Source organism: Pseudophryne corroboree, chromosome 9, assembly GCF_028390025.1.
Source record: "Pseudophryne corroboree isolate aPseCor3 chromosome 9, aPseCor3.hap2, whole genome shotgun sequence".
In the NCBI taxonomy this organism is placed as follows: domain Eukaryota; kingdom Metazoa; phylum Chordata; class Amphibia; order Anura; family Myobatrachidae; genus Pseudophryne; species Pseudophryne corroboree.
This window is the reverse complement of record NC_086452.1, coordinates 315,655,978-315,673,690: the sequence shown is the minus strand read 5'-3', so window position 1 is coordinate 315,673,690 and position 17,713 is coordinate 315,655,978. Positions and strand designations below refer to the sequence as shown.

The following is a 17,713-nucleotide window of genomic DNA, read 5'->3' as shown; positions in this document are numbered from 1 at the left end:
GCTGTGCGGTGCGCGATGACGTCATCGCGCATCGCACAGCAAAGGTCCTCTACATGAAGGGAAACTAGACCGTAGCGTCTAGTTTCCCTTCATGGAGAGGACCTTTGCTGTGCGGTGCGCGATGACGTCATCGCGCACCGCACAACTATGGTCTTCTCAATGAAGGGAAACTAGACGCTACGCGTCTGGTTCCCTTCACAGCGGGGGGGCACAGCAGGGCACTGCGGGGGGCACAGTGGCGGATCTTGCCCTGGTGCGGCGCCCTCCGGATGGCACCGGCGCCCTCCAGAAGGCGGCGCCCCGGGCAAAAGTACCGCTTGCCCGTGGCAAGAACCGCCACTGATACTAGTACTCTTGCACATTGCCATATTTGTGTGTGTACACTTTATATCTGCCATGTCTAAGAAATCTAAGACCAAGCAGTAAGACATGTAACATGGAGGTTTTACCTCAGGAATTGTCACAGGATGGTCTGTGTACAGCCTGTCTGGTGCCTCCCAGCACCTCAGCCCCCCCCCCCCCCCCCCTCTCCCCCACTCAGCACTTGTGCAGGAACCCCCATGGGCATCTTTCACTACATTGCTGACAATGTTGATACCTCACCCATGGCTACTCCTGTGGGTATACCACAACCACTGCAGCTTTCAACGGCTCCCTCTATGGGATTCCAACAGTCATTATAGCCTGTTTATCAAGCAATTGCAGTCCCACCTGTCCCTCCTACATGGTTGGACTCGTTCTCTAGCTCTATACAGAGCTTTGCATCTTCTTCTGCATTTCAGAGCATGATGCAGGGTCAGGGTACACTACCTACACCCTCTATATCTAAGCATGCAGTGCCTTCCTCACAGTCTACTCCCCTCTCTGATTCAGAAGAATCATCAGTTACTGCTGATTATGCTGAGGTTTCAGCCACTGAATCCCCCTCTGGGAATGAGGAGGCCCCACCTAAATTTCATGTGGCTGCATTAATTAAGGCGGTCAAATTCTCACTTCAGCTGAAAGATACTGAACCAGCCCCTGCCGCTAAAGATTCTCTGTGCAAACTGCAGGAGGTAGTTTTAGCTGAGTTTCCACACTCGGACAACTTCTCAGAAGCTATGAACGAGGCATGGAAAACTCCCACTAAGAAAATACAGTCCCTAAGAAGCTCAACTCCTTTTACCTGTTGCCATCAGCAGATTGTACTAAGTGGAAGACTCCACCTATGGTAGATGCTCATCTGACACATTTAATTAAAAGTTCAATACTTCCTATTACGACTGCATCCTCCCTTAAGAAACTGCTGGATAGACAATTGAATAAGTGTCTCAAATCCATTTACTTCCTCACAGGTACGATGACCAGACTGGCTACTGCTACAGCCTGGGTGGCTAAGGCCATCGAGACTTGGACGGACAACCTTGAACAGAGTTTCACGTCTGATCCCACCAAGGACCAGTTTTCTCTATTCACTAGTATTAAAGACGCAGCCTGTTACATTGGTGAGTCAGCTTTGGACACAGTTCTGTTATCCTCTAAGGCTTCCGCTGTTTCCATTACAGCTCGCTGCATTGTGTAGCTCCGGCTTCCTGGAAACCAGATTCAGATGCAAAGACGGCCCTGGAAGTCTTGCCATACACAGACGATCTCCTGTTTGGGCCAGAACTGGACTACAGCACCACCTTCAGCATCCTCGGTGCGGCCTTGGACTTTGTCCTTTCGGTAATTTCATCAGCAAGGCCAAAGGTCAGACATTAATGCGAGTGTCTCACATTGTCAAGACCTCCAAAACCAAACAGGCTTGGGCTGCCAGATGTCCAACTACCAAGCCAGAGGACAAAACCCCAGCCTTGCGGGGTGGGCCTCCCCCTGGGGGACCCCAGCATAGGAGGCAGACTTCTTCAGTTTGCCCACACATAGCGTCAAGTCACCACCGACGCCTGGGTCCTAGAAGTGGTTTCTCATGGGTACGCTTTTTCCTTCCTGAAGAGTCCTCCAAGACATTACTTTCTAACTACTCCATCACCAGACCCCGGAAAACTACAGGCACTGACAGGAGTCATACGATCCCTACTACAGTCAGGGGTCATTATCCCTGCTCCACGACCTCAAAGTGGTCAGGGGTTCTATTCCATGCTCTTTTTAGTTCTGAAGTCAGACAGGTCATACCGTACCATTCTAAATCTGAAATTACTGAACAAGTACCTCAGTCCCCAGGTTCCTTATGTAAACACTACATTCCATTGTCATGGATATGATAACTGGAGACTCTATGGTCTCCCTGGATATACAGAATGCATACCTCCATGTACCTATAGCACCCTGTCATCAACATTATCTTCGCTTTGATATCCTGCACCAACATTTCCAATTCCAGGCCCTCCCCTTTGGCCTGTCTACATCCCCCCAGGGTGTTCAAGCTCACGGCGGTGATGGCGGCCCATATCTCGAAACAGGGAATTTGGGTACTGCCTTACTTAGACGACCTTCTTCTGGTGCAGTCTCCAATGGTGCTGGAACGTCACCTACAGCAGTTTCCTTTCTTCAAAACCATGGATGGCTAATCAACTGGCCCAAGTCCTCACTCATCCCATCTCAGAGAATGCTGCACCTGGGTGCACTGCTGGACGCCAGAGAACAACGCATCTGCAACATTTCAGTTGTGCATCCACAATGCAGACCCCAGGCTCCATGGCCTCAGTTTTTGGCATGGTAGAATATGTCCAATTTCACTCCAGACCTCTTCAGCGCCTGATACTCACCTAATGGATGGGGTTACCAACACAGATCAAATCACAGACCTTGATTCTGTCCCCATCTCTTTTGGCATCTCTTTCATGGTTGCTACACACGGCCAATCTGGACAAGGGTTGGCCGTTCTGGATTCCACATTGAACACTCCTCACCACAGATGCCAGTCTCAGGGGATGGGGAGCTGTCACGCGCAGTCACTTCTTTCCGGGTGCTGGTCTCTGAAGGAATGGGATTTCCCGATCAACGTCCTTGAACTTTGAGCTGTTTACCGGGCCCCTCAGATGGCTCACGCCCTTCAGCAGTGTTCTCCTGTACAAATACAATCAGACAACATCACCACAGTGGCCTATATAAATCGACAGGGAAGCACTCGCAGTGTGGCAGTGATGCAGCCGGTAACTCGCATTCTTGTCTGGGCTGAACTCCACCTTCCAGCCATCTCAGCAATATTCATATCTGGAGTCTTCAACTGGGAAGCGGACTTTCTCAGTTGACAGGACATTCAGGCTGGGAAATGGTCTCTACACTCAGAGGTGCAGAATGGGGCCTTCCAGACGTCGATCTCATGGCCTCCAGACACAACCAAATGGTTCCAGTGTACGGGCCCAGGACACGAGATCCGGAAGCAAGCTTCGTAGACGCACTCACAGTTCCATGGAAATTTCCTTTAGCTTATCGCTTTCCTCCAGTGTCTCTCCTCAGAGTACTGGGGAAGTTCATAGAGAACAGTGGCATGATCATACTGGTATCTCCAGCATGGCCCAGACGCCATTGGTTCATGGATATCTTAGATCTCTCCATAGATGAACCCTTCCCTCTGCTTCTTCCTCCAGACCTGCTATCCCAAGGGCCCCACCTCCATCTGGACCTACCTCGCTTGTCTTTGACAACGTGGCTCTTAAGACATCCCTCCTAAGAGGAAAAGGCTTCTCCAGTGAGGTGGTGCAAACTATGCTTCGGGCTCGGAAACCAACCTCAGCTCGCATTTATCAGCGGATTTGGCACTCCTATTTTCAGTGGTGTGCTCATCATCACTATGACCCTAAAGTTCTATGGTTCCCTAGACTGTTAACCTTCTTGCAGGCAGGCCTAGCCATGGATCTTCGCCTGGCTTCTCTCAATGTCCAGGTCTCAGCTTTGTCTGTCTGGCTTCTTTGCTGGATGTGCATACCTTCCTACAGGGGGTACTCCACATACAACCTCTATTTGTCCCTCCGATAGCTCCTTGGGACCATCATCGGGCCTTACAATGCAGTCCATTTGAACTAGTAGAAACGGTAGACCTCAAGTAGCTCACCGCTATAGTTCTTATCCTGCTAGCTATTGCTTCAGCCCGTAGAGTCTCTCTCTTGTCGCTCCCCATTTCTGATATTCCACCAGGACCGGACAGTCCTTCGGACTAAACGTTGATACCTACCTAAGGTAGTGTCTAAATTTCATATCAACGAACCAATAGTGGTACTGGCCTTCCAGGAACCTGGTCTCCAGAGGAAGCCTCGTTGGATGTGGTCCGTGCTATCAGTATCTACGTGGACCATATTAGTTCTGTTAGCAAATCAGATGCCTTATTCATCCTCTATGGATTCCACAAGTGGGGCTTGCCTGCCAATAGACAACTTTGGCACTTTGGCTTCACATGACCATCTCACAGGCTTACATGCAAGCAGATCTTCCTGTTCCAAGTACAGTTTTTGTTCACTCTCTACTCGCGCTGTGGGTCCTTCGTGGGCAGCACACCATGGAGCGTCTGCTGAACAATTATGCAAGGCTGCTATGTGGTCTTCTACCTACACGTTTCTTAGGTTGTATGCTTTTGATGCGTTTGCATCTCTGGATGCAACCTTTGGCCGCCAAGTCCTCCTTTTAGCTTAGGAGCATTCCCTCCCTATTACAACTGCTTTGGGACATCCCAAGGTTAACCCTGTGGAGACCATAAATCCCGAAGAAGAAAATAGTTATGGTAAAACTTCTTTCTTTAAGATCCATGGGATCCACAGGATATCCGCCCTGATGCACCACGCTTCAATGGGGTGCCTTTACTGTCACCAATCCCCTTCTCTATGAGTGTGATTTTCTGTGTGTACCATTCATTCTTCTCCTCTCCAGCTCCTGTTTTGGGCTTGTTAACTTAAACTGAAGTGCCTGAGCGTGAGGGTGGGGTATGAGGGGAGAGGAGGCCAGTGCATCCTGGGAGGCTCCCAAAGCTTTATTTGTTCGGTGCCAGTCCTGGTCTCCACCATCCTATAACCAAGAGTAACCCTGTGGATCCTATGGACTTTGAAGTAAAAGAGTTAACATAGGTAAGTTTTATCATAACTCTTTCTTTTTCAATATTTTCATTATAATTTATTTTTGTTTATATAAAAAAAAAATATATGGACTTTTTTTACATTTCCTCAGGGGTTGAGGCCATGCTTTAATGATCCTTACTTATGGAAACCTATATATGACTTTCTATAAATAGTCAAGTTTCGTTGTCTTCTCTGCCTTTACCAGAGCTGATCCAAGGATATTGCTACACCTCTCAGTTTGTAGTATTAATGTGTGGAGTAAATAGTAACCTCACAATGGCATCTCCAGTAAACACACACATCATTCTACAGTATGTCGTGGAAAAAAACAGAAAAACCTACGTTATTCCAATCCATTCACAAAGTGTAGCTCCACTTCAGTTAAAATACAGTCACTGTTAATCATAGCTATACTGACCACTTTTCGCCAATGTGTGTTAAACTGGAAAATGCACTTTTTTTTCCTGTGACAAGCATAGCCACATTTTTTAGGATTAAGTCACATGTACACGGTTCAAAATCATTAATATAAATGTTTGTTCTGTTTTCATTTAATGTGCACTTTCCTTTCATCTCACAGGCATAGAGGCTGTGTTAAGAAGTTTAAAACAAATATTGCAGATCAATAATATGGAACTACACAAACAGGGTCTTTTGTTACTTACAGAAATTCTAAAGCGGTAAGAATGGTCTTTGATCAGTACATTTGGTCTTGAAATTGAATCACGTTCTGTAAAGTCAAACAATGGTTGGTAAAAACTTTTATTTTTAGTTTACATTTTTATAATGAGCTATTAACCTGTTACCTTCATAATTCCTCTTAATAGGCAGAAATCACCTACTCAACCCAATGGCATAACTTATTGCTCCCCCCGAACCACATGCAAAATCTAAAGCAAAGTTCTGCCCATAAAAGTAAAGCCTACATAAATTATGATGCAGACCTCGTCCTTAGCTAATGGCACTTTTCTTGGGTTTCCTAATATATTTTGTGTCTGTCCCCCTTTGCTTGTTCCATATGTTTTTTGACTTACCGTATTTTTCGGACCATAAGACGCACTTTTTCTCCCAAAAAATGTGGGGGGGGGAGTATGTGCGTTTTATGGAGCGAATAAGACGTTTGCGGGTAGCGGCGGCCGGCGGGTAGCGGCGGGTCCTGGATACTGCTGCGGCCACATCTCAGCAGCAGAGCCGGCGTCATGTAAACTCACCCGCTCCCCCCCACCTCCTCAGGAGACGCTGGGAACCACTGGTACTGACGGGTAGCGGCGGATGGCGGGTAGCGGCGGGTCCTGGATGCTGCTGCTGCTGCGCTGTCATCAGCAGAGCGGCCTCATCTCAGCAGCAGAGCAGGTGTCATGTGACTCCCCCGCTCCCTCCCACCTCCTCCCTCCTCAGGAGACGCAGGGAACCACTGGTACTGTCAGTGTGTGTGTGTGTGTGTGTGTGTGTGTGTGTGTATGCTGGCTCTGATGTGTGTGTGTGTCTGTGTATGCTGGCTCTGACAGAAGGCTGCACGGTATTCTTGAGTCTGAGAAATCACAGAAATATCTCTTAGAGGTCAGAATTTTTTTTTTCCAGTTTTCCTACTCTAAAAACTAGGTGCGTCTTATGGTCCGAAAAATACGGTACTTTTTTTGTCCACCGCATCTTTTTTTTTTTTGTACTGTTTACTCCATTAGCTGAGGACAGTGGGTCCTATTATGTATGTCCACAATGTTTATTTTCTGCCTCCTTTGTTTGTTCAATGTGCACTTTAATTTCTAAGTAATTATCTCTGGCTATCTTCATTTGCTTGGTTCTTATGTATTTTGTGTACTCCTCTATATGTACCTAGTTGTGTATTTGGTCCCCATTATATCTGGTAACGTATCTTTGTGTGCCTTCATTGCAGGGTCAAACTTTTGGCTTTAGCTGTTGTGCATTCCAGCTCTCTGCAGGCCGGGGAACATTCAAATTGCAGTCACTGAAACACTGCATAATGGAAGCTTGCAGTATTCACAAAAGTTTACAATGGGGACGTTTCTGACACTTCTTAATATATTTGATTATATCCTCCAAATAATGCTGGCTAGCCTTCAGGGCTAGGCCCACTGATACCTTATTTCATCTGAGCAGGGGTGGATTTAGCAGTCAGGCCTCCCCTAGGCACATTATTGGCTCCCCTCCCCCATCATGTCACTGCCTTCTTTTTGTGGCCAGTCTGGGTGCCTTGAGACCACCAAAGCAGCCTCAACCTCACCCTACTACCAACTCCCGGACCAAAATTTGCTGACTATTGTCCCACTCCCATCAGTTGCAAAATAAAATTTCTCTGACGTCCTAGTGGATGCTGGGAACTCCGTAAGGACCATGGGGAATAGACGGGCTCCGCAGGAGACTGGGCACTCTAAAAGAAAGATTAGGTACTATCTGGTGTGCACTGGCTCCTCCCACTATGACCCTCCTCCAGACTTCTGTTAGATTCCTGTGCCCGGCCGAGCTGGATGCACACTAGGGGCTCTCCTGAGCTCCTAGAAAGAAAGTTTATTTTAGGTTTTTTATTTTACAGTGAGACCTGCTGGCAACAGGCTCACTGCATCGAGGGACTAAGGGGAGAAGAAGCGAACCTACCTGCTTGCAGCTAGCTTGGGCTTCTTAGGCTACTGGACACCATTAGCTCCAGAGGGATCGACCGCATGGAACTGGCCTTGGTGTTCGTTCCCGGAGCCGCGCCGCCGTCCCCCTTACAGAGCCAGAAGCAATAAGAGGTCCGGAAAATCGGCGGCAGAAGACTTCGGTCTTCGGTCACAGCACTGCAGCTGTGCGCCATTGCTCCTCATGCACACTTCACACTCCGGTCACTGAGGGTGCAGGGCGCTGGGGGGGGGGCGCCCTGAGGGCAATATATGACACCTTGGCTGGCAAATCTACATCATATATAGTCCTAGAGGCTATATAGATGTAAAATTACCCCTGCCAGTATTCCAGAAAAAGCGGGAGAAAGTCAGTTGAAAAAGGGGCGGGGCTTCTCCCTCAGCACACTGGAGCCATTTTCTCTTCACAGTGCAGCTGGAAGACAGCTCCCCAGGCTCTCCCCTGTAGTTTTCAGGCTCAAAGGGTTAAAAAGAGAGGGGGGGCACAAAATTTAGGCGCAATATTGTATATACAAGCAGCTATTGGGAAAAATTCACTCAATATAGTGTTAATCCCAAAATTATATAGCGCTCTGGTGTGTGCTGGCATACTCTCTCTCTGTCTTCCCAAAGGGCTGTGTGGGGTCCTGTCCTCAGTCAGAGCATTCCCTGTGTGTGTGTGCGGTGTGTCGGTACGGCTGTGTCGACACGTTTGATGAGGAGGCTTATGTGATGGCAGAGCAGATGCCGATAAATGTGATGTCGCCCCCTGTGGGGCCGACACCAGAGTGGATGGATAGGTGGAAGGTATAAACCGACAGTGTCAACTCCTTACATAAAAGGCTGGATGACGTAACAGCTATGGGACAGCCGGCTTCTCAGCCCGCGCCTGCCCAGACGTCTCAAAGGCCATCAGGGGCTCAAAAACGCCCGCTCCCTCAGATGGCAGACACAGATGTCGACACGGAGTCTGACTCCAGTGTCGACGAGGTTGAGACATATACACAATCCACTAGGAACATCCGTTACATGATCCCGGCAATAAAAAATGTGTTACACATTTCTGACATTAACCCAAGTACCACTAAAAAAGGGTTTTATGTTTGGGGAGAAAAAGCAGGCAGTGTTTTGTTCCCCCATCAAATGAGTGAATGAAGTGTGAAAAAGCGTGGGTTCCCCCGATAAGAAACTGGTAATTTCTAAAAAGTTACTGATGGCGTACCCTTTCCCGCCAGAGGATAAGTTACGCTGGGAGATATCCCCTAGGGTGGATAAGGCGCTCACACGTTTGTCAAAAAAGGTGGCACTGCCGTCTTAGGATACGGCCATTTTGAAGGTACCTGCTGATAAAAAGCAGGAGGCTATCCTGAAGTCTGTATTTACACACTCAGGTACTAGACTGAGACCTGCAGATAGTGCTGCTGCAGCGTGGTCTGTAACCCTGTCAAACAGGGATACTATTGTGCGAACATAAGACGTCGTCTTATATATGAGGGATGCACAGAGGGATATTTTGCCGGCTGGCATCCAGAATTAATGCAATGTCCATTCTGTCACGAGGGTATTAGAGACCCGACACTGGACAGGTGATGCTGACTTTAAAAGGCACATAGAGCCTTATAAGGGTGAGGAATTGTTTGGGGATGGTCTCTGGGACCTCGTATCCACAGCAACAGCTGGGAAGGAAAAATTTTTACCTCAGGTTTCCTCACAGCCTCAGAAAGCACTGTATTATCAGGTACAGTCCTTTCGGCTTCAGAAATGCAAGCGTGTAAAACGAGGGAAGAGGGAAAAAGCTGCACCAGTCAGCCAGTTCCCAGAATCAAAATTCTTCCCCCGCTTCCTCTGAGTCCACCGCATGACGGTGGGGCTCCACAGGCGTAGCCAGGTACGGTGGGGGGCCGCCTCAAAAATTTCAGTGATCAGTGGGCTCGCTCACAGGTGGATCCCTAGATCCTTCAAGTAGTATTTCACGGGTACAAGCTGGAATTCGAGGCGTCTCCCCCCCGCCGTTTCCTCAAATCTGCCTTGCCGACAACTCCCTCAGGCAGGGAGACTGTGCTAGAGGCAATTCACAAGCTGTATTCCCAGCAGGTGATAGTCAAGGTGCCCCTACTTCAACAAGGACGGGGTTACTATTCCACATACCGAAACCGGACGGTTCGGTGAGACCCATTTTATATTTGAAATCCTTGAACACATACATAAAAAAATTCAAGTTCAAGATGGAATCGCTCAGGGCGATTATTGCAAGCCTGGAGGAGGGGGATTACATGGTATCCCTGGACATCAAGGAGGCTTACCTACATGTCCCCATTTACCATCCTCACCAGGAGTACCTCAGATTTGTGGTACAGGATTGCCATTACCAATTCCAAACACTGCCGTTTGGACTGTCCACGGCACCGAGGGTCTTTACCAAGGTAAGGGCAGAAATGATTATACTCCTTCGAGAAAGGAAGTTTTAATTATCCCGTACTTGGACGATCTCCTTATAAAGGCAAGGTCCAAGGAGCAGTTGCTGGTCGGAGTAGCACTATCTCGGGAAGTGCTACAACAGCACGGATGGATTCTATACATTCCAAAGTCACAGCTGGTTCCTACCACACGCCTACTGTTCCTGGGGATGGTTCTGGACACAGAACAGAAAAAAGTGTTTCTCCCGCAGGAGAAAGCCAAGGAGCTGTCATCTCTAGTCAGAGACCTCCTGAAACCAAAACAGGTATCGGTGCATCACTGCACACGAGTCCTGGGAAAAATGGTAGCTTCTTACGAAGCAAAATTCCATTCGGCAGGTTCCATGCAAGAACCTTTCAGTGGGACCTCTTGGACAAGTGGTCGGGATCGCATCTTCAGATGCATCGGCTGATAACCCTGTCTCCAAGGACCAGGGTATCTCTACTGTGGTGGCTGCAGAGTGCTCATCTTCAAGAGGGCCGCAGATTCGGCATACAGGACTGGGTCCTGGTAACCACGGATGCCAGCCTTCGAGGCCGGGGGGCAGTCACACAGGGAAGAAATTTCCAAGGACTTTGGTCAAGTCAGGAGTCGTCCCTACACATAAATATTCTGGAACTGAGGGCCATTTACAATGCCCTAAGTCTGGCAAGGCCTCTGCTTCAAAACCAGCCGGTACTGATCCAATCAGACAACATCACGGCAGTCGCCCATGTAAACCGACAGGGCGGCACAAGAAGCAGGATGGCGATGGCAGAAGCCACAAGGATTCTCCGATGGGCGGAAAATCACGTCTTAGCACTGTCAGCAGTGTTCATTCCGGGAGTGGACAACTGGGAAGCAGACTTCCTCAGCAGACACGACCTACACCCGGGAGATTGGGGACTTCATCCAGAAGTCTTGCAACTGTTGGTAAACCGTTGGGAAAGGCCACAGGTGGACATGATGGCGTCCCGCCTAAACCAAAAACTAGATATTGCGCCAGGTCAAGGGACCCTCAGGCAATAGCTGTGGACGCTCTAGTGACACCGTGGGTGTACCAGTCGGTTTATGTATTCCCTCCTCTGCCTCTCATACCAAAGGTACTGAGAATAATAAGAAAACGAGGAGTAAGAACGATACTCGTGGTTCCGGATGGGCCAAGAAGAGCTTGGTACCCAGAACTTCAAGAAATGATATCAGAGGACCCATGGCCTCTACCGCTCAGACAGGATCTGCTACAGCAGGGGCCCTGTCTGTTCCAAGACTTACCGTGGCTGCGTTTGACGGCATGGCGGTTGAATTCGGATCCTAAAGGAAAAGGGCTTTCCGGAAGAAGTCATTCCTACGCTGATAAAAGCCAGTAAAGAAGTAACCGCAAACCATTATCACCGTATTTGGCGAAAATATGTTGCGTGGTGTGAGGCCAGGAAGGCCCCAACAGAGGAATTTCAGCTGGGTCGTTTTCTGCACTTCCTACAGTCAGGGGTGACTATGGGCCTAAAATTGGGTTCCATTAAGGTCCAGATTTCGGCTCTGTCGATTTTCTTCCAGAAAGAACTGGCTTCACTGCCTGGAGTTCAGACATTTGTACAGGGAGTGCTACATATTCAGCCCCCTTTTGTGCCTCCTGTGGCACCTTGGGATCTCAACGTGGTGTTGAGTTTCTTAAAATCACATTGGTTTGAGCCACTTAAAACTGTGGATTTGAAATATCTCACGTGGAAAGTGGTCATGTTATTGGCCTTGGCTTCGGCCAGGCGTGTGTCAGAATTGGCGGCTTTGTCATGTAAAAGCCCTTATCTGATTTTCCATATGGATAGGGCAGAATTGAGGACTCGTCCCCAGTTTCTCCCTAAGGTGGTATCAGCTTTTCACTTGAACCAACCTATTGTAGTGCCTGTGGCTACTAGGGACTTGGAAGATTCCAAGTTACTGGACGTAGTCAGGGCCTTAAAAATTTATATTTCCAGGACGGCTGGAGTCAGGAAAACTGACTCGCTTTTTATCCTGTAGGCACCCAACAAAATAGGTGCTCCTGCTTCTAAGCAGAATATTGCTCGCTGAATTTGTAGCACAATTCAGCTGGAGCATTCTGCGGCTGGATTGCCGCATCCTAAATCAGTAAAAGCCCATTCCACGAGGAAAGTGGGCTCATCTTGGGCGGCTGCCCGAGGGGTCTCGGCTTTACAATTTTGCCGAACTGCAACTTGGTCAGGGGCAAACACGTTTGCTAAATTCTACAAAATTGATACCCTGGCTGAAGAGGACCTTGAGTTCTCTCATTCGGTGCTGCAGAGTCATCCGCACTCTCCCGCCCGTTTGGGAGCTTTGGTATAATCCCCATGGTCCTTACGGAGTTCCCAGCATCCACTAGGACATCAGAGAAAATAAGATTTTACTCACCGGTATGTCACGAACCGGTCTCTCACCTTTGCGGGTTCTGGGGTTCATCCGTTGCCAGTGCGGTTGCTCGCGGTGCTGTGCGCCCGTGTGGGGACACGGCGTGATCAGTGGCACAGGTAATGCAGAGTCTGGGAACTGTGAGTGCGGGGACCAAATGGCCTAAGGCACTGCGGTGTGTCTGCTGTATAGGAGGTGGCCATGTTGGAGACCAAATAGCTAATACAGAGCACTTGTGAAAACACCTGTGGGCAGGTGTAAGCCAATCCCGTGCTTGTGCTGCCTTTAAGTAGGCTGGGATTATGTTACTCTGGGCCAGTGCTTTGTTGTATCAACGCTGTGCTCTAGCTCTGAGCTCTCTCCGTGCATTCCTGTGTGATTCCCGTGGTCCAGATATCGCCTCCGTTCCCAGAGGTCCGTCTGCAGCCTTCACTGCTGAAAGATCCACCGGCTCTCCGCTGTGCTGTCAGTTAATTGCACTCCTATTGGAAATAGTTGGATTCCCAGTGTCCTGCATGAGGTTACCTTGTCAGTCTGCCTATCCTACAAAGTCTGGAGGATCTAATTTCTCTCAGCTGTTCGTTTGTTCAACTCTGCATTTAACCCATTCATCACCTTGTCTTCTACTACAGTTTCACAGTGATCTCCGGAACCCGCAAGTAACCCAATTCAGTACTTTTTATTTGCTATGTTGTCATTACAAGGATAATTCATCACAGTCTCTCAGTTAACCCTTAAAACTCCATTGCAAATTCTTACAGTTAATTCACCATGTCTGCATTAACCAGTTAAACACAATCTGCAGTTCAGCATCAAAGCTTGTTTATATTTGGACAATTCAACATTTATTCTTCAGCTTGTTTTTGCATATGTTTCCATGAACATTTCTTTTATTATTTTTGAGTTTTCTCTTGCATATTATTTCCGCCATTCTTGCAATACTTCAGTATAATGATGATTAACAACTAGTCATTTAACTCCTTACTGAATTGTTATTTAATAAATATATGAAGCGGAACTTTCTTCGTCCTCCCTGCTTTCTTCATACCCCAGCACCTACACCTGTGGTTGGTTCCGGGTTAACGGATTCACAAAAACACCCGGGCCTGACAGTAAGCACTGGCCACATGGATCCGTCAAGTGACCAATTCGCAGGAGGCGGTGCTACGTCAGATATCCTTTCCCGTCTGGAAAACCAGGAGTCTATACAGACACAAATAGTGCAGTTTATGCAAACTTTGGCAGACCGTTTAGAGACTCTTCATACGGCTATTAAAACGTCCCAAGTCCAGATTCCAACCCCGGATGTCCCAGTTACCACTACAGCTTCTCCTGTGACGCTGCCTACGTCCCGCTTGCAGTTACCCTCTCCGAGTAAGTTTGACGGAACTCCAAAACTTTGCAGAGGATTCCTGAATCAATGCGAGATCCAGTTTGAACTGATGTCTGCCAGTTTCCCATCAGCTCGTTCTAAGGTTGCATATATTATTGCCCTCCTCTCCGCTCAGGCTCTGGAGTGGGCATCACCATTATGGGAGAGAGGTGATCCTATCCTCTCTAATTACAAAGAGTTCGTATCTTCCTTCCGGAGAATCTTTGACGAACCAGGCAGGACCACCTCAGCATCCTTGGAGATTCTCCGTCTACGTCAAGGTTTACGTCCTGTCAGTCAATATATTATTCAGTTTCGCACGTTGTCTTCAGAGTTAAACTGGAATGAGGAGGCCCTGATCGCCGCATTTTGGAATGGACTTTCAGAAAGAATCAAGGATGATTTAACTATCCGGGATGTGCCAATTAAACTGGATGAATTGATTTCTCTCTGTAACAAACTTGACCTACGCTACAGGGAGCGATGTTTAGAGAAATCCAGGGCAGAGCGATCCAGTCCACGTGATCATCCTAGACCTCGACAAGATTCTTCATCACGGTCTCTGGTAACGACAGAAGAACCTTTGCAGATTGGGCGCTCTCGCCTCACAGAAGAGGAACGACTTCGTCGTCGACAGGGTAACCTCTGCATGTACTGTGGGTCCTCCGAACACTTAGTTAAATTCTGCAAACTCCGACCGGGAAACTCTCGCTCCTAGCTTATTCAAGAGAGGTTAAGCTAGGAGTTACTCTAGAATCACGTTCTGGGAAAGAGCCAACCTTGTCTATTCAATTAGAAGTTCCAAGTTCTACAGTGAAAGTTTCAGCTCTCCTAGATTCCGGGGCAGCCGAGAACTTCATCTCCTCTGCCTTTGTCATACGGTCTAAAGTTCAAACCATGCCTCTGGAAGCAGCAGTTGCCGTTACAGCAGTGGATGGAAGTCGAATTCCAGATGGTATAATTACTCATCGAACCGTATGTCTCAAGATGAAAGTTGGTGTGCTCCATTCCGAATACCTCTCCTTCTACGTGATTCCCAAAGCCTCTCAAGATGTGATACTTGGTTTACCTTGGCTGCAGAAACATAATCCTCAACTTAATTGGCAAACCATGGAAGTCCTTTCATGGGGTAAATCTTGTACCAAGGACTGTTTAGCCTCAATTGTACCTCTCCGGTCAATTAGCCTTCCCGACCTACCTTCGGTGTATCAATCCTTTGCGGATGTTTTCAGTAAACAAGCAGCAGACTCTCTACCTCCTCATCGCGAATGGGACTGCCCAATTGTCCTGGTTCCGGGTAAAACACCTCCTAGGGGACGAATTTATCCGCTATCCATCCCAGAGACGCAAGCTATGTCTGATTATATACAGGAAAATCTAACCAAAGGATTTATCAGACCATCTTCTTCACCTGCAGGAGCCGGATTCTTTTTCGTTAAGAAGAAGGACGGTGGGTTACGACCATGCATAGATTACCGTGGACTCAATGAGATCACTGTGAAAAACAAGTATCCATTACCCTTAATTCCAGAATTATTTGACCGGGTAAAAGGAGCTACTGTGTTTACAAAACTGGATCTCCGAGGGGCCTACAATTTAATCCGCATCCGAGAAGGGGACGAGTGGAAGACTGCTTTTAATACCCGGGATGGGCATTACGAATACCTTGTAATGCCTTTCGGTCTTTGTAATGCACCTGCAGTTTTTCAAAGCTATGTGAATGAACTTTTTCGTGATCTTCTCTACAAGTGTCTAGTAGTGTACCTGGATGATATCCTAATATTCTCTAGGGATATAAAGTCTCACCGTCACCAAGTTAAAGAGGTACTGACACGTCTGAGGAAAAATCAACTTTATTGTAAGTTAGAGAAGTGCACTTTTGAAGTATCTTCCATACCGTTCCTTGGTTACATCATTTCTGGATCAGAGCTATGTATGGATCCCGGTAAGGTACAAGCCATCCGAGATTGGTCCACTCCTACAACTCTCAAGGGGATTCAGCGATTTCTCGGCTTTGCTAATTTCTATAGGAGATTCATTAAGAATTATTCTACGTTAGCTGCTCCCATCACAGCCCTAACTCGTAAGGGAGCAAATCCTACGAACTGGTCTTCAGAAGCAATCAAAGCCTTCTCTGATTTAAAGCAAGCCTTTGTGTCAGCCCCCATTCTTCGACAGCCCGATTTGAATCGTCCCTTTCTACTAGAGGTGGATGCATCTACAGAAGCAGTAGGAGCTGTGTTGTCACAAGTCTTTGAAGATAACAAGGTCCATCCCTGCGGATATTTCTCCCGTAAGTTCCTCCCGGCAGAACGTAATTATGCAATCGGTGAGCAAGAGTTACTTGCCATCAAGTTGGCATTTGAGGAGTGGAGATACCTTCTAGAAGGAGCTCAACATCGCATTACAGTTTATACTGATCATAAGAATCTTCTGTATCTGCAGTCAGCTCAGTGTTTGAATCCACGACAAGCTCGATGGGCGCTTTTCTTCTCACGATTTGATTTCAAACTCACCTATCGTCCAGGGTCTCAGAACAAAAAGGCAGATGCCCTTTCCCGGTCCATCGCTTCTTCTGAATTAAATGATGCTACCACGAATCAAGCCATTGTGAATCCTACGTCCTTTTTAATGACTCGAACCTCTCCAGTTCCTCCGCCTGGCAAGACCTTTGTCGCCACTAGTCTTCGAAAACGGCTGCTTACCTGGGCTCACTCCTCTTCCTTCATGGGTCATCCTGGGGTTCTAAAGACTCTCAAATTTATTCAACAGTCTTATTGGTGGCCACGTCTCAAAGCCGATGTCCAAGAGTTTATAGCAGCATGTCCTAAATGTGCCCAACATAAGAGTCCAAGAAGTTCTCCACCAGGTTTATTACATCCACTATCCATACCCAAACAACCATGGACTCATATCTCAATGGATTTCGTGACCGATCTACCTCCATCAAAAGGGCAAAATACCATTTGGGTGATAGTGGATCGATTTTCGAAAATGGCACATTCCATTCCATTAACTGGGTTACCATCAGCCCCTTTACTAGCCAGATTGTTCATCTCTGAAATCTTCAAGTTGCATGGCCTTCCTCGAGAAATTATCTCTGATCGGGGAACACAGTTTGTGGCCAAGTTTTGGAGGTCGCTTTGTTCATCTTTAAAGGTCAAGTTGAATTTTTCTTCTGCATATCATCCTCAGACAGATGGACAAACTGAGAGAGTCAACCAAGACCTTGAAACATTTCTCCGGCTATATATATCGTCCTCACAGGATGACTGGGTTGACTACCTTCCATTGGCAGAATTTGCTCATAATAATCTCTTCCATTCATCTTCAGAATCTACGCCCTTTTATATTAACTTCGGCTTTCATCCTCGTGTGCCAGAGTTTCATCCATTGCCAGCCCTAGAGGTCCCAGCGGCAGATCAAGAGCTTCAACGTCTATCTAGCATCTGGAGTTGTGTACGTAAGTCCTTGGTCAAAACTTCCGCTCGTTATAAATCTTTTGCAGATAGAAAACGTAAAGCTGTACCGAATTACAAAGTGGGAGACCAAGTTTGGATTTCTACGCGCAATCTCAAGTTCAAAGTTCCTTCTAAGAAATTTGCTCCCAGGTTTATTGGTCCATTTCCCATTGTAAAGGTACTCAACCCTGTGTCATACAAAGTCAAGTTGCCACCGTCTTTGAGAATTCCTAACGCCTTTCATACATCTTTACTGAAGCCTTTGATTCTCAATAAGTTCCGTACTACCCAGTCCAAATCTCCTAAAGTTCACTCTTTGCAGAATGAGGAATTTGAAGTTAAAGAGATTGTGGACTCACGTTCCCGATATGGACGTTTACAGTTTCTGGTCGACTGGAA

The 17,713-nt window shown here is 47.5% G+C and overlaps 1 protein-coding gene across 2 annotated transcripts in view; it reads left to right on the top strand.

Annotated features, from left to right (window-relative positions):
• MEI1 (meiotic double-stranded break formation protein 1) overlaps window positions 1-17,713 on the top strand; it is a 1,382,157-nt gene that overhangs the window by 586,235 nt on the left and 778,209 nt on the right. For both annotated transcript variants that reach the window (XM_063940445.1, XM_063940446.1), the window contains exon 10: window positions 5,608-5,707. In XM_063940445.1, coding sequence (XP_063796515.1) covers window positions 5,608-5,707 — 100 coding nt within the window. The remainder of the gene's footprint in view (window positions 1-5,607; window positions 5,708-17,713) is intronic.